The following is a 22,519-nucleotide window of genomic DNA, read 5'->3' as shown; positions in this document are numbered from 1 at the left end:
GGTGAGTAGTGGGGAGTGCAGTTACTTTAGCCATTGAACTGCTTAGAACTAGGGTGAAAACTGAATTCTATGGTATCTCAGCCCAGACTTAGCACTCTCCCCTCTGTAGGACAGGGTGACTGGATCACTTTGCTGGTAAGGGCCAACTCATTTGTCCCCTTACTTTCAGCCATTTCCTTTCTCAAATACCAAGGATGGAGATCACAGTAGTTCTGACCTCCCACTGCCCTAGGTAATCAGCATCTCACTTTGCTACTTGCTCCTATACTATTTTTGGCTGTTGCCTAACTGTATAATGTGAGTAAATTCTATAATAGTAGTTAGATTGGGAGCTTCGTAAGGGAAAGAATAGTGTTTTCTTTTCCTGATTCTCCCATTATGTAGATGAGAACAAAAGAGATATTGAAAAAACACTAGACTAGAAGTCAGGGGCCCAAGATTCTAATCCTAGTTTGGACACAAACTAATTGGGTGGGCTTGGGGAAGTATTTTTCTTGTATCACATGGAAAATGAGGAGGCTGGACTGACTTAAGATGATTAAGATGTTTACGTCTAGCATTTGGTGCTTCTATGTCTCAGAATAATTGACCTTTAAAGCTACAAGGGGTCTTCCAAATGTCAAGGTGGTAGAGTGAGGAAGGGACCTTATAAAGCCCTCCAAAATTCCCCTTCAAATAACTAGAAAATTGCCTCAGAATTGATCTAGTAGCAGGGAAACTAAAAGGTCTGTCTCTCTGGGAAGGGAGTAAGATCCAAGAGCAGCATAAAGAGCAGCCAGTTTTACAGCAAGGATTGGGCAGCATGGTTCCAAGTCTGGGAAAATCTACCAGTAGCATTCCTGCCCCTAAGGGGCAGAAGCCCCCTAACCAAGTGAACAGTCTGTGGAGCTCAGCAAGACCCCATCTCTAGCATAAGCCACTATAAGGCCTTGACCCCACTGCTGAACAGCAATGAAGCCCTGCCCTAGAGCTGGCCAACAATGAAACTTTAGGTCTGCCAATAGAGCATTGTTTCTAAAGCAACCAACAGCAAGGTTCACCCCGAGTAGATAAACTCCATGCTTGAAGAAGCCAACAAGGGGCATCCGCTTCCAGGGAAAATTAGAAGGAAAGCTTCCCTTCTAGAGAAAACAATCAGCTAAGCCTTGAGGCCCAGTGAAAGTTAGCAGTAAGACCCTGAGCCCCAGCATAAAAAACTTGGGATAGTGTAGGAATAGAGCCCAACTTTCTTACATAAAAACACAGAAAAGATGAGCAAAAAGGAACAAAAAAGATCTTGACTATAGAAGGTTACTATGTTGATAAGGAGGATCAATACATGAATTTAGAAAAGGACAATAATGTCAAAAAGACTACCTGTGAAGCCTCAAAGAAAAGTGTAATTTGGCCTCAGACCAAAAAAGAATTCCTGGAAGAACATAAAAGGGATTAAAAAAAGCAAATTAGAGAAGTAGAAGAAAAACTGAGAAAAGAAAGAAGAAAATGCAAGAGAACAATTAAAAAATGAGTCAATAGTGTGGGAAAAGGTATATAAACATTTACTGAGGAAAATAATGCCCTAAAAAAATAGAATTGGCCAAATAGAATAGGAATCATAAAAGTTCACTGAAGGAAACAATTTCTTAAAATTTAGAATTAAACAAGTGGAAACTAAGGATTTCATGAGGCATCAGGATACAATAAAACAAAATTAAAATTTTTTTAAAAAGAAAATTACTACTTGGAAAAACAAATGACCCAGAAAATAGATTCAGGAGAGATAATATAAAAATTATTGAACTACCTAAAAGCCATTATAACAAAAAAAAAGGCTGAACAAAACCTTTCAAGAAATTATCCAAGAAAACTGTCCTAAAATGTTAGAATCAGAGGGCAAAATGGAAATGGAAAGAACCTATCAATTCCCTTCTAAAAGAAATCCTAAATCAAAACTCCTAGGAACATCATAGCCAAATTCCAAAGTTGTAGGTCAAGGAGAAAATAATGCAAGCAGTCAAAAGGAAACAATTCAAATATTGTGAAGCTACAGTCAGATTAGATAAGATTTGGTAGCTTTCACGTTATGGAACTGGAAGACTTGGAATATAATATGCTGGAAGGAAAAACAGGACTACAACTAAAAATCATCTACATGGCAAAACTAAATATAATCTTTCAGGGGGAAAATAAATATTTAATGAAATAGAAAACTTTCAAACATTTCTAATTAAAAGACCAAACTGAATAAAAAATTTGATCTCCAAATCCAAGACTTAAGAGAAACATAAAAAGATAAAAAGGAGAGAAAGCATAAGCAATTCAGTAAGGCTAAATTGTTTACATTTCTACATGGAAATATAATATTTGTAACTCTTAATAACTTTTATTATTATAAGAGTAATTAGAAGGAGTATATATAGACAGAAGGTGTATATAGGGTGACTTTGATGAGATGATACTCTTCCCTCAGGTACCCTCCCTTCCCAACAAAACAAAGAGGTGAGAAAGAAAATTACACTGGAAGGAGGAAGGAGATTGAATGAGATAAATTATTTCACATAACAGAGCCAGAAAAGAGTTATTATAATGGAGAAGAAGATGAGCAGGAGGGAATAGAGTCTGTGACAGGCAAAGCTTAAACCTTACTGTCATCAAGTTGACTCATAGAGGAAATAACATACAAATTTAGTTGGATATAGAAATCTATCTTACTTTTTAAGGAAGTAAAAAGGGACTGGGGTAATAAAAGGAAGAGGGCGAACTGATAAAAGGAAGAGCACATTGGAGAAGGCAGTGGTCAGAAATAAAACACTTGTGAGGAGTGAAAGGGTTGGGAGTAAGAGAGAGAGGGATAAACAAATGAAAAATAGCATGGACAGAAATACATTGGTAGCTATAAATATAAATGTGAATGGCACAAACTCACCCATAAAAAGAAAGCAGGTAGCAGAATGAATTAAAAAAACAGAATCCCACAATATGTTGTTTATGAAAAACACATTTGAACCAGGTAAAGGTAAGAGGCTGGTGCAGAATTTATTATACTTCAGCTAAAGTAAAGAAAGCAGGGGTAGTAATCATGATCTCAGGCAAAACAAAAGCAAAAATAGATCTAATTAAGAAAGAAAACTGTATCTTGCTAAAAGGTACTACAAACAGTGAAGTAATATTAAATAATAAGCATACACACACCACATAGGATAGCTTCTAAATTTTTGAAGTTACAGGAAGAAATAGGTGATAAAACTATTTTAGTGGGAGAACTTCAATGTTCCCCTCTCAGGCCTAGAAAAATCTAACCAAAAAAACAAACAAGAAAGAAGTTAAGAAAGTAAATAAAATTCTAGAAATGTGATATATGATAGACCTCTGAAGAAAACTGAATGGGAATGAAAAAAATATACATTTTTTTTCTCAGTAGTTACATGACACCTACAAAAATATTGACCATTTATTAGGACACAAAAATCTTGCAAGCAAAAGTAGAAAAAGCAAAAGTAAAAGTAAACACATTCTTTTCAAATTCAATAATGAGCAATAGAGAGATCAAAATTGATTGGAAATTAAATAATCTAATCCTAAAAATCATGCAATTGATAATTTCATTAAAGAAATGGTTATGAAACAACATGTCAAAATTTATTGGATGTTGTCAAAGCAGTACATAGGGGAAATTTTATATGGCTAATTGATCACATAAATAAAATAGAAAAAAGTAGATCAATGATTTGGACAGGTAATTTTAAAAAGCTAGAAAAAGAAAAAAACTAAAAATCCCCAATTAAATGCCAAATTAGAAATCCTGAAAATCTAAAGAATGATTTACAAAATTGACAATAAGAAAACCATTGAACTAATAAAGAAAAACAGAAGTTGGTTTTATGAAAAACAAAAAAACAAAAAACAAAACCTTAACAAGCAGGCAAACTATTGGTCAATTTGATTTTAAAAAAGGAAAGAAAAAACCCAACAAATTACTATTGCCAAAAATTAAAGAGGTGAATTCACCACCAATGAAGAGGAAATTAAAACAATTGTTAGGAGCTATTTTGCCCATATACATGCCAATAAATTTGACACTCTAAAATATATGAATATCTACAAAAATATAAATTACCCAGATTAACATAAAAAGAAATAAAGTACTTAAATAATCCAATCTTTAAAAAAAGAAACTGAACAAGCCATCAGTAAGCTTTCTTTAAAAAATTTCCTAGGACCAGATAGATTCATTAATAAATTCCACCAAAATTCTATCAAAGAACAATCAGTCCCAATACTATATAAATTATTTGGAAAAATAGATGAAGAAGGAGTCCTATCAAATTCCCTTTATTATACAAATATTATCCTGATATCCAAACTAGGAAGAGTCAATTTCTCCAATGAATACTGATGCAAATTTTAAAATAGAATACCAACAGAGATTACAGCCATGTATCTCAAGGATTTATACACTATGACCACATAGGATTCATATCAGGAATGCAGAGCTGGTTTGATATTAGGAAAACTATTAGCATAATGGACCATATACATTAAAAAGTTAAGAAAAATCATATGATTATCTCAATAGGAGCAGAATAAGTCTTTGACAAAAGAGAGTACTCATTCTATTAAAAACAATAGAGACCATAGGAATAAGTGGAGCTTATCTTAAAATGATAAGTAATACAATGATCAATTCTTATGGAGGTGACTCTTTCCAACTGAGATGATTGAGTCTAGTTCCAATGATCTTGTGATGAAGAGAGCCATCTACACCCAGAGAGAGGACTGTGGAAACTGTGTGTAGAGCACAAACATTTTCATTCTTTTTGTTGCTGTTTGCCTTTTGTTTTCTTTCTCATTTTTTCCTTTTTTGATCTGATTTTTCTTATGCAGCAAGATAATTGTGTAAATCTGTGTATGTGTGTGTGTGTGTATTGGACTTAACATAGATTTTAACATGTTGAACATATATTGGATTACTTGCCATCTAGGGGAAGGAATAGGGGGAAGAAGGGGAAGAATTGGAATGCAAGGTTTTTCAAGGGTCAATGTTGAAAAATTATCCATGCATGTTTTGAAAATAAAAAGCTTTAATAAAAATAAAAAAAATATTTAAAAAATTAAAAATAGTAATATTTATATAAAACCACCAGCAAGAATTACATGTATTGGGGATAAACTAGAAGTCTTTCCAATAAAATGAAAGTGAAGGAAGGATGCCCATTATCATCTCTATTATTTAATATTGTACTAGAAAAGTTAGCTATCACAATAAGAGAAGACAAAGAAAAACTCTCACTCTTTGCAGAGGATATGATGTCATATTTGGAAAATACTATAAAATCAACTAAAATTTGAAATTATTAGAAAAATTGCAGGATGCAAAATGTACCTATGTAAATCATTAACATTTCTATATATTATCAACAAAGTCCAACAGTAAGAGATAGAAAGAGAAATTCCATTTAAAATAACTGTAAACTATATAAAATATTTGGAAGTCTACTGCCAAGAGAAATCCAGGAACAATATGAATATAATTACAAAAATACTTTTCACATAAAATCAGATCTAAACAATTGTAAAACTATTCATTTCTCATGGATAGGCCAAGCTAATATAGTAAAAATGACAATTCTATCTAAATTAATCTGTTTATTCAGTGCTATATCAAACTATCAAAATTATTTTATAGTTCTAGAAAAAATAATAACAAAATTCATCTGAAGGAACAAAAGCCCCAAAATATAAAGGGAATCAATGAAAAAATATGAAAGAAGATGTTCTATCTATATTAAAATTCAAGCGGTACTATAAAGTAGTAATTATCTAAATAATCAGGTAATGGCTAGAAATAGAATCATGGATCAGTGGAATAGATTATGTATAAATTACATTATAGTAAATGACCATAGTAATCTAGTATATGATAAACTCCAAAATCCAAGCTTTTGGAACAGAAAGTCATTATTTGACAAAAACTTCTAGGAAAGTTGGAAAATAGTATGGAACAAACTAGACAATAGACCCAAATCTCACATTGTATACTAAAATTAGGTCAAAATGGTTATATGATTTATACCTAAAGGGTGATACCATAAGCAAATTAAGAAAACATGGAATAGTTTATGTGTCAGATTTATGGGTAAGGAAAGAATATAGGACCAAAGAAGATATAGAGAGCATTATGAAATGTAAAATCTATAATTTTGATTACATAAAATTAAAACTTTTTTTTTTGCACAAACAAAACCAATGCAACAAAAATTAGAAGGAAAGCAGAAAACTGGAAAAATTTTTTTGCTGCAAGTATCTCTGATAAATGCCTCATTTCTCAGATATATAGAGAACTGAGTCAAATTTATAAAAATACAAGTTGTTCCCCAATTGATAAATGGTCAAAGGATATGAAAATGTAGTTTTCAGACAAAGAAGTTAAAGCTATTATAGTCATATGAAAAAATGTTCTAAATCAGAGAAATGTCACTTAAAATAATTCCAAAGCATCATCTCACACTTATCAGAGGGGCTATTATGACCAAAAAAAAAAAAAAAGGAATATTGAATGTTGTAAGGAATGTGGGAAAACTGGGACCCTACACTATTAGTGGGGGTGTGAATTGTTTCAGCCTTTTTGGAGGCAATTTGGAATATGCTCAAAGGACCACCAAACTTTGCAAATACTTTGGTCCAGCAAGGAAAAAGGACCTACTTGTATGAAAATATTTATACCAGCTCTTTTTGTACTGGCTAAGAACTAGAAATCAAAGGGATACCCCTTAATTGGGGAATGGCTAAGCAAGCTGTGGTATATGATTTTAATGGAATAAATGTTATACTATAAGAAATGACAAGCAGATGTTGAAAACTATCTTTACATATAATTGGAAAATACTATTAAGTGGAAAAATAAAAAAGAATGATGAGCAGGATGACTTCAGAAAAACCTGGAATATTTACATGAACTGATAGATAGAGAAGTGAACAGAACCAGGAGAACTAGCTCCTTGTTAATCCATTCAAACCCCTTAGGCTCATGCCTTTGAGTTTAGAAATATGGGAAAATTTATAAGGAATATCCAAACTACTAGAGAGCTTGGTGTAATGGAAACATAGTAACAATATCATTCAATGAAGAAATGTGAATGACTTAGCTATTTTCAGCAATATAATGATCTAAGATAATCCCAAGGGAGTAATGATGGAGCATACTATCTGCTTCCAGAGAAAAAAACTGATGCATGCTATTTTAAAATTTTCTTTCTTTTTTTTCCTTCTGTTCGAGTCTTCTTGTACAAAATGGCCAATATGGAAATGTTTTTACATAATTATACATATATAACCTATATCTGATTGTTTATCATCTCAGGGAGGAGAGAAGGGAGGGAAAGAGGGATGAAAGTTGGAACTCAAAACTTCAAATAAAAATATTTAAAAATTGGGAGGGAAAAGTTGAAAGGTATCCTAGATTACCTAGTCCAAATTCACTCATTTCAGAGATAGGCAAACTGAGGCTAAGAAGTGGCAGACTTGGGACTCAAACTTAGGTTTTCTTACCCAGAATCTCATGTTCTTTCCATTACACCATGCTCTCTAGTAGTTTGGATATTCCTTATAAATTTTCCCATATTTCTAAACTCAAGGGCATGAGCCTGAGGGGCGTGAATGTATTAACAAGGAGCTAGTTCTATATGGCTAAGAAGAGCTGAAGGAGAACTTTTAGTGGGTTCTTTCAGATCCCTTCCAACCCCAAGATTGTGTGAAAACAAAATGGAGTGAGGGAGCAGTGGAATGATGGCTCTGGGGATGGTTTCATTGGGGCTTTGGAGCTGGGGGATTTGATTGTAAATATACGGGTGGTTTAGAGGCAGCTAGTTGATGTACTAGATAAAGCTCTAGACCTGGAGTCAGGAAGACTCAGACATAACTAGTGCTATTTAACTCTAGAAAAGTTACTTAATTTCTGCCTACCTTAGTTTCCCCCCTATAAAATTGAGATTATAACATTGACCTCAGAGTTGTTCTGAGAATAAGATGAGATAATATTTGTGTTTTGCCAACCATTAAGTCTCATATAAAATATAAAGTGTTGGTTATTATTATTATTAGTGTAGACTTTTTTGGGGAGAGGGGAGCTTATATTCTGGTGCTTCAGAGGGCTCCTTATAAGTCTGGCTTTTCCCAATCTGGGAAGGAGGACTTGTTCTGACCCCCTAGGATACAGATAGGATGGCGATAATAGAGGAGAGGGAGGACAACAGCTGCAGAGGGTCTGTGCTGGTTATGGAGAAGGAGAGGTCAGGAGGTGGAACCACAGGCTGACAGATCCAGGGAGAAAGGGTTAATCCTAAAGTCCTCTAAAAAGTCCAAGCTAACTTGTCCAGCTCTGCTGACAGCTGTGTGATCTTGGACAAATCCCTAAGCTTCTCTAGGACTCCCTGTCCTCCTTTGTGAGTTGGGCTAGGACATGTCTAAGGTCCCTCCCAGATCCCAAGATTCTATTCTTTCCCACATCTCCTTCAGTTCTTAATCTCTGAATTCTCTCCCAATATATCTAGCATGCTGATGCCAGATCAGTTTTCCTCATACCATTTTCTTGCTCAAAGCTCTTCATTTACAGGGTTAGGGGGTGCATGAAGATGGTCCAAGAAAACTGACTTCCAATTCCTTAGCTTGGCATTTAGAGCCTTCCACAATCTGATGCCAGCCTACCTTTCCAGGCTGATAGCCAACTACACCCCTCCACACACCCTCTTTTCCAGCCAGGCTGTTCCCCTTATTATCACCCGCCCAAGCCATGTTCATTCCTGCCTCAGCATCATTGCTGCCTGACGTGATCTGCTTTTCTTTCTGCTGTTTCAGATCCTTGCCATCCTTCAAGGTCCAGGAAGTTTTTCTTTATTTTTTTTCAATCATGGTAGACTAATGGATTTTAAAACTAGAAGAAAACTCTTTATTCATCTAATCCAAACCACTCATTTTGTGGGTGAGAAACTGTAGCCCAGAGAGGTTGAATAATTTAACAAAGACTACATGGTTAGCAAGGAGCAAAGCTTAAATCTCAACCCAGGCAGCTAAGTGGCACAGTAGATGGAGCATCAGAAAAACTCATCTTTGTAAGTTTAAATCTGGCTTCAGATACTTCCTAGCTGTGTGACCCTGGCCAAGTCACTTCACCCTATTTGTCTCAGTCTCCTCATCTATAAAATGAGCTGGAGAAGGAAATGCCAAATCACTTCAGTATCTTTGCCCAGAAAACCCCAAAGGTTGGTCATGATTGAAACACAAAGGTTATTTGGAAGGTTTCTCTTTAGACTCCCCACTAGTGCTTCTGGGATTTCTCCCTCTCCTAATTTCCAGCAGTCCTCACTGTTTATACCTCTGGCTATCCAGCACTAGTCTCTTTAAATAATAAGAATCCTTTATATTCTCAGAGGTTTTTCCAGTTTCTAAAGCACGTTATTCCTTTTGGTTTTTATATCTCAACAGCCCTGTGAGGTCAGCATGAGAAATATTATTTTCAATTTCCACATTAGGAAATTTAGCTTTAAGAAATGAAATGACTTGCTGAATGGTATATGACTCCAAATGATAGATGTGGGATCTGAACCCAAGTTTCCTGATTCCTCCACTGGTGCTGGCTCCAACCCAATAAGTTGCAGGTCTTCACAGACTGACTGTAAAAACCTTAGGGGTAGGGACTAGATCATCATAAAACTTTGAGGGTCCAATCTCCTATCTGATGCAAAAATCCCTAAAAGAGAATCAGTCTTCCTTCCCATACCTCACACCAGTTTTTGACAAATTTTTTTAGTATTTAAAAACAAACCCAAAATAAAATAAAACAAAAAACCCTCAAACAATCATCCCAAACAAACAAAAACCCTAGATTAAATAAAATTTATAGTGAACACACCCAGCAAACCCAGCAATTAAATACCGTGTCTGTGGCAGGAACCTCAACAATAAACACGTATCCTAGGGGTAGGGGTTGGGTAGCTAGAGGCGGGGTAGACACAGCTTTTAACTCATGGGATAGGAGAAACAACAACCTCCATAACAGTTTTGAAAACTTTTATTTTTCTAACCATCCTTTTATTTTTATTTTTCCTCTCTGAATCTCCTCAAACCTTCTTAATCCCCTTCTGAAACTGATTAGCTGTGTGACTTTGGGCATGTCAATTAACCCTTTTAGGTCTGTGCTGTACCTAGCAAAGTGGTTGGTACATGAGGGGCATTTCAGGAATACTTGATTGATTGATGTTACTAAGATCAATCTCTGAGGGACTGAGCAGGGCAGGAAGTAGAAAGAGTCACCAAGTCAAGGCAGTCACTATGTGGTTCTAGTTGTTACTATCTCCTGAAGCACTCCAAATTCTGATACCCTGGGCCAAAGCTCTGGCCACCTGGCTCTAGTTACAGTGCTGGGGCTGAGGACAGACTTTGTTACTGATTTGGAGTTTATACAATGATGGTATCTGGTAAAGGCAGGGTACATTTTGTTAACTGTGTGTGTGTGTGTGTGTGTGTGTGTGTGTGTGTGTGTGTGTGTGTGTGTCTAAATAAGGTCCTCTTTTTTCTTTTCTTTTCTTTTTTTAGCAAGCTGTCCCTGACTACCCTCAGCCCACAATGATGATCTCTTCCTTCTAATCCTATTCTTGGAAATGTTTGGACCTTTCAGTTTTTCATCCACATGGCCTTGGACTTTCCACATTTGAGTTTTGTCTTCCAGCTAGGCTATAAATTTGATGGTCAAGAATAGATTTTATAATAATGGCCCACCATGGTGCATGGACCTTGGTAAACACTTAATAATTCCTTGTTAAGTGAAGAATCAGGCAAATATTTATTTAAAACCTACTATGTACAAGAGAATGGGAAGACAAGAACTCTGTGACTGCCAACAGGACTGTACATGGGTCTGCATACATACAGAAGTATACTACACACTAGCAGAGTGGGATGACCCCAGGAGTAAAGGAGAAACCAGAAAAAGTACTGTAACCAAAGTGGCGGAGGAGTAAAGTTTAGTTGGGGGAAGAATTGGGAAGGCTTTGTGAAAGGGATAAGGCCTGAACTAAGCCAGAAGGAGAAAGATTTTGAGTTCTAAGCAGAGGAGGAAGTGAACTGCAGGAAAGGAAGAATGCACTAAGCCAGGAGCAGATTGAGGGATCAGCTATATGGGCCATGTCAATAACATTAGTCAATAAACATTCATTAAGTACTTATGATGTGCAGGCACTGTGCTAAGTGCTGTCAGTACTAGTACAAAACAAGAAAGACAGTTCTTATCCTCAAAGAACTTATAATTGAATTGGGAAGACCAAATACAAAAGGATGCTGAAAAGGAGGGTGAGGGATGGGACTAGGGGGCTGGTGGAGAAACCGGAGGAGTTCCAGAGCAGGGCATCCAGGAGGAGCCATTCTGAGCTGAGCGCTAGAGTTCATGGCTCTACCCTTCAATCAGAAAGGGCAGAAGGTAGAATTGAGGTGGAAAACTAAGCTGATAGGATCCTGCAGGAGAGGATAATGGAGCTTTCCCAATTTCATCATAGAATGGATGGAAAGGAAAGAGAGCTATAGAACCAGACTGGATGGTTTGAAATCCTTCTGGGATCCAGCAGGTTGGGTTTTGGGTTATGTCAGAAGAAACAAAGAAGACGAATACAGACAGAGCTGGCCAAAGGCAGACATGGTGATAGTAACAGTGGGGGAAAGGTGGGACAGAGAGAAGTACCAGAAACTCAATAAAACATTGATTGAAAATGAGCCGGAAAAGTGTGTGTGTGTGTGTGTGTGTGTGTGTGTGTGTGTGTGTGTGTGTGTGTGTGTATGTGTGTGGTGTGTGTGTACACACATGGAAGTGAGGGACTATGGATATGGAAAACTACAAAGAATGTTACACTTTTTCCAACTGTTGATTAGTTTTGCTGAACTTCCTTCTGTCCTTCCCTCCTTTCTTTCCTTTTTATTTTTTCTTTCTCCCTCTTTTCTTCCTTCCTTTTTATTTTTCTCCCTCCTTTTCTTTCTTTTCTCTTCCTTTTCTCCCTTATTTGCTTTCTTTCTTTCTCTTATTTCTTCCTTCTGAGTTTTTCTTTCTTCCTTTCCTCCCTTCCTTCTTTTTTTCTTTTTTCTTATAATGGATTGTTCAAAATGGGATAGGATGGAGGGAAGAATATAGGTGATGTAAAAACAAAAATAAAATTGTATTTCAATAAAAACAAATGAGTCTAAATCAAAGCAGGAGGCATGATGGTTAGATCCCTCCGTCAAATACCAGAACTGAAAGGAGGGAGATATAGAGTTCTAGTCTCTTCCTTGTATATCCTAATATTCTTACTTTTTCTATCAAACTAGAAGCAGGGGTCTGGATAAAACTACTCCCAATTCATAGCTAATAATTTCATGACTCTACATCTTCATTCATCTTGACCCTGTCTGATTTTTTGAGACAAGCAGGGGGCTCCTTAAGAGGACTGAAGCTCTGGGCCGGGAGTCCAAGGCTCTCCTACCCCTGACTCATGGGGTATCCTACCCTGACTCATTTCCCCTGGAGGAAACTCATGATTCTTCTCCCTCTCCCCTCAAGCACTCAGGGTACTGAGGCTTCCCCATCTGATTAGTGGTCAAAAGGGTGTGGTTCTCCTTCCCCCCCAGGCCTGGTGGAAGGAGCATTGTTTTTACACTCCTTCGCTGCCCAGGGTTGGTACCCGCTCATCTGTGTAAGGTCCCCCATCCAATTCTGCCCCCAACTCCACCCATTAGATCTAGCCTGGAGTGAAAATGTATTGATACTCAGGTATCTGATATATTTGAGTTGGTAGTGCTGGTTCGGACCACTGTTTTATTTGAACTGACCAAAGCCATACAAGAAATGAAACTGAAAGGGAAGTGAGGAAAGAATTGGGGGATCAGAGGAGTCTTCCCAGACCCTCCCGCATTGCACTGTATGTATAAGCTCTCAGAGGTCATCCATTGCACGGTCTGAGGTGGTGCATCCCTGCAGCAGGGATGGAGAATTACAAAAAGCACTGCCAGAGGTGGGGGTGGGAGGAGATCTCTGAGTAGGGTTGCTGGCCAGCACCCTCCAAGGTGAGTCCTCCATGGTATGTGGGTTTGTGTGTGGGGAGTCCAGGGTCCTGCCTAAGGGCATTAGGAAGCTGGAGCCACCCAGTGCGCTGCTGGATGGGTGGTCTCCTAGGTCACTAAGGCTTCTTCCTGCTTTGGAGAGGCTTTCCTAAGGAGAGCATGTAGGGGGAGGGAGTCAGGAGGCCAGTAAAGAGGGACATGAGGGTAGCAACAGGCAGAGGCAGTAGGAAACACAGATGCCGATAGATATACAAAGAGCAAGGGGCTGTATTAGAGCTAGAGAAAGGAGAATCCAGAGAGAGAGGGAAAAGACGGTAGCAGAAAGAGATAGAAGGAGACAAGACAGTGAAAGAAGGCAGAGTGAAGGAAAGGAGGAGAGAGAGAGAGAGAGAGAGAGAGAGAGAGAGAGAGAGAGAGAGAGAGAGAGAGAGAGAGAGAGAGAGAGAGAGAGAGAGAGAGAGAGAGAGGCAGCCAGCCATAGACACACAGTGATCGGAGTGAGACTGGGGAGGTGGGGTAGAGCAGAAGGCTCAGGGAGGAGAGAGATGGGGGGGCTAAGAGACCCCCTCAGCAGCTGAGGAGGCTACCAGGATCACACCATCCAGGCCAGTAAACTCAGAGGAAGGCTGGTGAAAGCTCCCATAGACCCTTCTGTTGGTCCAGTCCCTGGACACCACCTGGGGCATTGGACCCACTGGACTGCACAGCCCTTCACCAACCCCTTCACATCCTCCGTGCCCCTTGGGGAGAGGGAGCAGCCATTCCCCATTATCTGAGGCCAGGGAGGGAATCTTTTTGGTACTCAGCACTGCAACATCCTTTTGTTCCAAAGTTTTCCAATAAATTCACTATTTCCTTATACTGGCAGGGGTTCTTAACCTAGGGTCCTTGAATTTATTTTTGAAAAATATTTTAATGGCCATAATTGATTTCCTTTGTAGTCCCCTGCCTTTCATTTTATGAATTTAAAACTGGCTTCCCCAGTGTCAAAAAGGCTCATGACACAAAAGAAGTCAAGAAGTGGATTTAGAGTCTGCTTCCTCAGTCCTCCCCCACCCGGACCTCTCTGGTAGAGAGAGCACAGGACAGGTTGGGGAGGTGGGGAGTGGGGGATTGGGGAGGGGGAGAAAGTGAAATTGACTCAAAGCACAGCCTAGCCAAATCACAGGCGGAATGGCCTCTCTGCTCACTGCCCTCGGGCGCTTCCATTCTCCCTGCCTCAGTTTCCTCTCCTGTGGCTGGACAGCTAGCCTCCGAGGTCTCTTCCAATTTTAGTCCCGACCACGCTATGATTCACTCTAAGCCCCAATAAACCGCAGGCTGGACAATCCTCCGCCCGGATAAGCCACGGGCCGGACAAACCACACCCTGAACAAACTACAATCCGGATCATCTAGCGCCAAGTACCGCTGTCCTAAGAACAGGCGGAGACTCGCTTCATCTCGTGTCCCGCAGTGCGCGTTCCTGGCCCCCAGAGAGACCGCCATTCAGCCCCTTGAGTTAGGGATCAAGTAGGATCATTCATAAACCAGCTGACCTCGGGGCGGGCCGGGACCCAGCTTGTCAGTACGAGAGAGCAAAGAGCGACATCTGTTTGGTTCTGGGGCTTAGAAGCTTCTAAACTCCACATGGCTGGGGGTGGGGTAGGGCTCGGCTAGGGTGGGGTGGAGGGGGGGGTAGGGGTAGTGGCGGATGCCCTGACAGGAGCAAAAGTGAGTAGACTGCAAGTCCTGCCCGGTGGTCCTGGCTCAGAGCCCCGGGGCTGTTCCTGCCCAGCCCACCACCCTCCATGGATTCCGGCACCTGACGAGGAGCCCCCGCTGGCTCCCTCCCTGCGCCCCACCCCTCGAGGTGGGCCTCCAGAGCTACTCTCCAATTTCGGCTTTTCCAGGATAAAAAGCCGGGGTAATCTCCCCCCCCTCCTCACCTTGAGGTGACCACCTCCCTGAGGTAATCACCCATCTAAGGTGATTATACCTATACCCCTGACGGGAGCAGGCCTGGGGCCCGTCTGCCCACTCTGGCTCGGGACCCGGGGCCAGGGAGCGAGGTGTCTGGAAATCTGGGGAGACGGCCCCGACATGGACTCTTCCCTGCGCTTGTCCCCCGGCCCTGGCCCGGCGCCCCTCTCCGTCCCCGTCCGCAGCTTCGCCATTCCCCCTGCCCCGTCCCGCAATAACGGCGCTAGTTTTAGTGGGACGGGGAGGAGAGACCCAGCCTCCAGCGCTCACCTCCAGAAGCAGGGCTGGCCAGGAGCGCCCAGAGGAGCAGAGCGGCGGGAAGCCGGGGCCGCGGGCCCCGCGGCGGCCGCTGCTCGGCTGGGCTCGGGGCTGGAAGCATCTTTGCTGGGCGCCTCAGATCGATGCCCGGAGCATTCCCGGGGAGAGCTCGGGAGGCGAGAAGCGGAGTGGGCTCCTCCGGACAACTACTATATTTAATAGCGCTCAGAGCAAGGGGGAGGGGCCAGCGGCCCGCTAGTCTGACTGGGTTCAAACAAGCACCTCTCAGATTTCAGGCTGGGTCTCCCCCTCCCTCACCAACTCCTCTTAAAGGGCCAGTGGAGAGCTCCGATCTAGAATTGGGTTTCTTTTCCCCTGGGAGGGGAGGGCTTGCCAGTTGGAACTGAGAAAGGTTTTCCCCTTTTTCCTGGCTGCAGCTAGACGTGGGGAGGGAGTGTGGGGGATTAATGGGGAGAGGGCCCTGGGAATCCCCTCCCTCCGAGATATCCAGTGTGTCCTGAAAGTATTTGGGGCTTGGGGGCTGACTTTCCCCTTAACCTTAACCGTGGGTGAGAGCTAGGAGCCTTTCTGTCAGGGATACTGCAGTTCACCACTCTTGCCCACCTACTAGGTGGCCCAGGACTCTATCTGTAATTCAGGTCCAGGGTCTAGGTCAAAAAGCTCCGCTTGCTCATGCCCCCACTTACACAGCCCCTCCCAGACCTGGGCAGTGTGTATGCCCAGATATGTTCTGTGCAATGGTCTGGTTAGACACTAAGAACTAAAACTTCACACGTCTGTGTGTCTGCTCATGAACTTGGCCTTGAATGTGTACGTGTGTTCCTAATTGGGTGTGAAGGCCAATGAATGGCGCCTTAGTGTGTGTGTGTGTGTGTGTGTGTGTGTGTGTGTGTGTGTGTGTGTGTGTACAGTGCACACCTTTCCCAAACTGGCCACAAACCTTCTTTCTAGTCTTATTACACACTGACTCTCTTCACCGACACTGCGATCCAGCCAGCTTGGCTTTCTTAGTGTTCCTCATAAATCGCATTCCAGCTTTCACCGTGGCCCTGCCTGTCCCCATACCTGGAATGCATTTCTTCCTTATCACTCTGGGTCTGTGACCCCAAAATTCCATTCAGGAATCGGTTCAACTACCCCCTTTTTTACACAAAGCCTTTTCTGATCCCCCATTTGCTTGTGTCTCCCCTTAAGTGATATCGTATCTGTCTGGTATATGTGTAAGGATGCTCATGGAACCCCTATCCCAAAGTCCATTGGTGTGAGACTCTCGGCTGGTAGAGATGAAGGCCGGGCCCTGTGTGAAGGGTGGGGTAGAGATGGTGGGAGGGGGGAGCTGTAGTTCTTGGCCAGTTCCCTGTTGGAGGTGGGAACCCAAGTCTCTCATTCCCTATTTTGACTCAGTTGCCAAATTGATTCTTCTTTATTTTTTTTTATGAAAGGGAGGTGCTGTTGTTGTTATTATTCTCATTTTACAAATGAGGAAATTGTGACTTGTCTAGGCTCACACAGCTAGTATCGGAGGACAGATTTGAACTCAGTCCTTCAGGTTCCATATTATTATCTAATAGTCCACATCTTCCTCACCTCTGCCTCTTAAAATTCCTGGCTTCCTTCAAAACTCAGCTCAAATCCTGCTTTCTACAGGAGACCTTTCCTGTGCCTGCTAACTTCTAGTACCTTAAGATCACCTCCTGAATATTGTGTATATCTCTTGGATGCACTTCATTATTTTTGTGATTTCCCCCCCCCCTCTCATTAAAATGTGAGCTCCTTGAGAGCAGATATTACTTCTGTTCTTCCTGTATAGTCCAATGCCTTACCTTTGGTCGGCACTTCATGAATAAATCCTGGTTGAGAACCACTGATGAATGTTACTCACCTCCATATCAAGAGATGGTGGACTTAGGATAAAGATACATTTATGAGAATTTGTTTAGCTTGACTATATTTATTTGTTATAAAGTCTTTTTTTTTCCCTTTTTCCTATCAGAAAGGAGAAGATGTGGGAAGGAAAAAATAAATGCAGAACTGAAAAAAAATTAAGACAATTAATATTTGCTGATGGATTAATCTCCTCTGAGAGGAGGGGAAGGGGAACTAATGAATGGATTCTCACAGGTTAGCCATTATACAGGAAAAGCAGGGGGGAAAAAGTGTGGGGTGGGAATCAGAAGCTCTGGCACCAGCTTTGCTGTGAAATCTTGAGCAAACCTTTCCACTCTCTGGGTCTTGATTTCCTTTTCTGTAAAATGAGGATCTCAGGCCATGTGATCTCTATTGTTTTGTGGAGCTCTCATGTTCTCACCTGTAGAATGGGGCTAAAGAACTTGGGTTCAAGTCCTCACAGGTGTTTGCTATCTGTGTGACCGCCTATGTCATTTTACTTTTTCTTATCTTCGTCTCTTTATTTATAAAATGAGGGGCTTGGATATCATGGTCTTTAAGATTCCTCCCAGTTCTAGACCCATGATCCTTGGACAATTGGTCCTTTTGCAGGCAATGATGAAGTTTCCTCTTTGAGTCTGCTTCCATCTTTTCCTGATCTTCCTCTCCATATTGGGCCTTAGGTAATATGATCAGATACCTGAAATATGGATCATTCTATCTCCTCCTGCTCCTTCAGCCCCTGTCCATCCTTCTTCCCACTGGGGAAGGAAGAAACAGAAGACTTGGGAAGAATGGATGTACGATGAGGGAGGGCTTTCTTCTGTGGGGTATTTAATGGGGGACAATAGGAAGAAGTGGAATTCTGAGCTCAGTGGCCTTTGACCCCAAGGACTTACCTGGGAATTTTGTGGATCATGTCTTGGAGCATTAATGATCAGGGTTGAGACACAATGAAGCCTTAATGGCGGAATGTTAGACAGTGTGACAATGGAGGGTGTGTTCCATCTAGACTGAAGGGGAGCCTTCTTAGTGCTCCTCACATGTCATGGTCAAGGCTAACTTGGGCACCAGTTAGCCAAACAAGCTAATTCATGTTTCAGCAAATCCCAAGTAATTATTTTTCCAGGTGGGTTCAATTTGTCTAACCAGATAAAAAGAGAAAAGGTTAGGACTCCTGGCCACTGAAGGACAAGTGAATGAAAATGTAAATCAGGATGCAAATGAAGGAAAACATGCAAATGAAGCTTTAAAGAAACCAGGAATATATAACTGAGTGAGAGGCTCAGGTGCTCAGGTCAGACTTAGAGTCCCAGCTCAGTGGGTCTGGACATTTGCCTGATTGCTTGATTAACATTCATTGAATATTTTCAAGTGCCCCTTGGTGCTGAATGAAGCAGCTGAGCAGAAATTCAGATTCAGGAGGTACCTTAGAGATCTTCCATTTTCTGTTGTTAGAGGTAAGGTGGAATAGGGTAGGTGGATTCAGAAGACCCCGAATTCACATTCCACCTTCCACACTTTCTGTGTGACCCCAGGTAAGTCATTTAATTTTTTCTCAGCCTCAGTATATCCATTTGTAAAGAGGAATAATAATAGCACTTGGCTCCCAGGATTGTTATGAGGATCAAAAGAAATGAACTTGTAAAATACTATACTAACCTTAAAGCACTATATAAATGTTAGTTCTGCTTCTTCTTCCTCTTCCTCTTCCTTGCTCTCTACCTTTTTCCTTCCTCTTCTTCTCCTCCTCTTTTCCTCATCTTCCTCTTCATTCTCCTCTTCCTCATCTTTTTCCTCCTCCTCCTTCCACTAATTGTATGAAATCATGGAATTAGAGACTCAACTCAACTCAAGGTCAAAAAGAATCCCTGATCTACTGTACCACACAACCATTCCAGTCATGTCACATGTTTTGCCTCTGCCATTGTGTGCCACAGTTCCTCATCAGTTCTGGCACTTTACTTTGCCTTTTTTCCCCCTTTTAAGGTAAATTTATTGATATCTTCTGTTTTCATGTCACCTTCATTTCCATATAAATACCTTCTTCCCCACCCCCTCTCACTCAGATAGCTTGTTCTTCTCACAAAGCATAGAAAAGAGGAGAAAAAAAATCAGTTCAGCAAAACTAGTACAACAACCAGATCTGACAATCAATCAATCATTCAATAAGCATTTATTAAATACCTACTCTGTTCCAGGCACTGCTAGGTGTTGAGAAAACAAAGATATAAAATGAAAATACTTGCCTTCATGAACTTTACATTCTTTCAGGGAATTAATATGCATTAATAAATATATACAAAATATACTCAAGGTAAATATTTTTTGGAAAAGAATATATTTTGGAAAAATATATAAGCATGTACATATATATGTTTGATAATGATACAAATACAGTATTCTAGAGCCATAGCCATGATCTTTACAAAGAAGGGATGGAGGTAAATTTTCTCCTTTAGGACAGGAATGGCTTTGGTTTTGCCTTTGTATTTAGCATTTAGCACAACTCTTGCAATATGTACTTAATAAATAATTGTTGTACCTCCTTTCCTGGTGAAGACATAGGAAAGCCAAGAGCCAAGTCAGATCAGAATATAAAGTCATTGAAAGAAATCTTATAGAGGAAGATGATGGAAGATTATAAACAGTGTTATCTTTGAAAAGTAATGGAGAGAAAATACATTTACAGGAAACTTGGTAAAAGACATGGCTAAGTGCCCCATGCCTGACTTTGATATCTACTTTTCTCCTGCTAAAGAAGGCCACTTCTCTGTCCCAAGTTTCTATTTCATTTAGGATTAGAGAGTCCTTGTCACTCCTGTGTAATTTCATTATGAGGATCCTGTACCCTCAAACCTGTTCTGAGAAGTTCTGCTAATGGAACCCCACAAATTGCATCTATGGAGTCTCTCTCTTTCTCTCTCTCTCTCTCTCTCTCTCTCTCTCTCTCTCTCTCTCTCTCTCTCTCTCTCTCTCTCTCTCTCTCTCTCTCTCTCTTCTCTCTCTCTCTCTCTTCTCCTCTCCTCCATCCATAACTTATTTATCTGGACAAATAAAAATGCTAAGAAAATAAGGTTATTATTTTCTTTTTATCTGGACTACATTCTTATCTGTTCTGATCTGATCCACATATGTATGTAGCTGGAAACAGAAGACTTTTTTTTTTTTTTTTTCATCCTTCCTTTTTGAAAAGGGCCAATCACAATCAATCATGAGGGTCATGTCTTGACTTTTGAGATTGAATTAGATTGAAGTGAGACAGAGTGGTACAAAGTCATCATCTTACTCTTTCTTCCAGATTCAGCCGAGTCCAGTGGCAAGACATAAATCAAGACGACAGGTGATAGCCCAGGATGCAGAGATGATCTTGGTCTTTCTAAATTAAAGTCTTTCCCAAGTCTCACATGTCTTAATTTAGTATAGTAAGACATCCAGAAATCTACACGGAATACTTTACAAGCAATAGAACAATCTTCACTTTACAGTAAGTGTCAACTATTTTATAAAATATTATTATATAACTGTAAATTGTTATATTATAATATGTTATATAACTACTCATAGTTAAGTTATACTTATTATATAATGATATAATTATGTGACCATTATATAAAGTAATTGACACTTATTGTAAAGTGAAAATTGTTCTGTTGCATGTAAAGTGGATCATGTAGGTTTTTGTATGTTTTAATATGTCTCATTAGACAATAAAGCTTTTTGTGAACAAGAAAAATAAATAAATGCTTACTGACAGTGAGAAGGCCGGGGCTAATACAACTCAATTTCTCAGTCCCTAGACAAGGAAACCGTGTGATCCTTCGTATTTTCTGCCTCCCTCCTCTATCACTGCATCACCCTCATGGCAGAATCAGAAGAAGGACTAACAGCCCTTGTGTGTTTTTGTTGTTGTTTTAAGGGTTGCCATGGCTAAAGAGTCAATCCACTAATGGGCTGGTCCATTGGTGATGAGCCTTATTCTACTCAGGTAGGTGGGCTCTAGGCAAAGGAGCTCTGCCTATTGCCAGCCCTTCATGACATTAGATATCATTCCAGCATGGCACAATCTGTCAGAGCTTGCCCTCTGCTGGCATAGCCTTTGAGAGTGCAGTCTCCAGTAGACAGGTGGCTTAGGTTAGGAGTTGTCCAGGTTTTATCAACTTGGTGGGCAATATCATTTTATTTCAACATGATTCAGGCGTTGTTCACTCTAAGCAAGGGACGGTGTTAGGTGCTTGAAATTCAAAGACAAAAATGAGATAGTCACTTCCTTAAAGAGCTTTTGTGGAGTGGATGCAATCTGTACCAGATGAGGAAAAACAAGGTAATTTGAAGGGAAAGGATGGGGATCAGGGAAAGCTCTGTAATGTCAAAGGCACCTGAAATCATCCTTAAAGAGACAGGAATTTTGAAAGACAGAGATACTGAGGCTGTCTATCCTTGGTGGGGGAAGGGGGAGGTTCTGGAAGGTATGGTGTGAAAACTGAAATACTGAATTTGGAAAACACTTCCGGTTTGGCCAGAATGCAATGTGTGAGGAAGGGAATGAAATGAAATGAGACTTGAAAAGTAGGTTGAAATCAGATGGGGAAGAGTCTTAAATAATAGGATAAAATCAGAAAGCAGGTTTAAGAGGGCAAATAGTCCATGTATAAAGACCTCAATATTATAAAAGGTTATTGTTCTCAGTTTTTTTTGTTATCTTTGAGAATAGGAATGGTTTAGTACTTATTCCTGTTTTTGAAATGGGAAATGGGCATTCAGATCTGATAGAATCATTATAGTTGAAGAAAATACAATTTTTGTTGTTTAGTCATTTTTAGATGTGTCTAGTTCTTCATCATTTCAGTTGGAGTTTTCTTGGCAAAGGCATTGGCGTGCTTGGCTCTTTCTTTTTTTAGCTCATTTTACAGATGAGGAAACAGAGGTAAACCGTATTAAGAGATTTGCCCAGGAGAAAGTATAATGGTGAAATATTTTGTCAATAATGGAATGTTTTGACAGATTGTACTCAAAGAAATTATAATAGCATCATCTATTTTTTTTCAAATATTCATATCCTCTGAAGCACATTTTTTAACCACTTGAAATGTAGAATTGAGAATCACTTTACAGATTTGTTCTCACCTTCCTCACTGAATAACTTTTATTTCTTTATTTACTTTGAATAAGTTATATATTTTTTATCTCCAATTTCCTTTGCATCAATCTTTCCCATTTCTGAAAAAGAGAACCTGAAACAATAGGGTAGAAATTGCAAATAGGTGGATTTTTGTTTTGATGAGAAAGAAAAACTCCAACAACTTCCTAATACTCAGAATCATTTAAAAATT

At 40.1% G+C, this 22,519-nt stretch overlaps 1 protein-coding gene across 1 annotated transcript in view; it reads right to left on the bottom strand.

Annotated features, from left to right (window-relative positions):
• Positions 1 to 15,487, bottom strand: part of CSPG4 (chondroitin sulfate proteoglycan 4) — a 95,578-nt gene extending 80,091 nt beyond the window's left edge. Inside the window, 1 exon segment of the mRNA XM_074296918.1 lies at positions 15,291 to 15,487. Within this exon segment, the coding sequence (XP_074153019.1) occupies positions 15,291 to 15,399 (109 nt within the window). The 5' untranslated portion in view covers positions 15,400 to 15,487.
• Positions 15,488 to 22,519: the final 7,032 nt, after the last annotated feature.

Source organism: Sminthopsis crassicaudata, chromosome 2 (genome assembly GCF_048593235.1).
Source record: "Sminthopsis crassicaudata isolate SCR6 chromosome 2, ASM4859323v1, whole genome shotgun sequence".
In the NCBI taxonomy this organism is placed as follows: Eukaryota; Metazoa; Chordata; class Mammalia; order Dasyuromorphia; family Dasyuridae; genus Sminthopsis; species Sminthopsis crassicaudata.
This window is presented reverse-complemented; position numbering and strand designations above follow the sequence as displayed.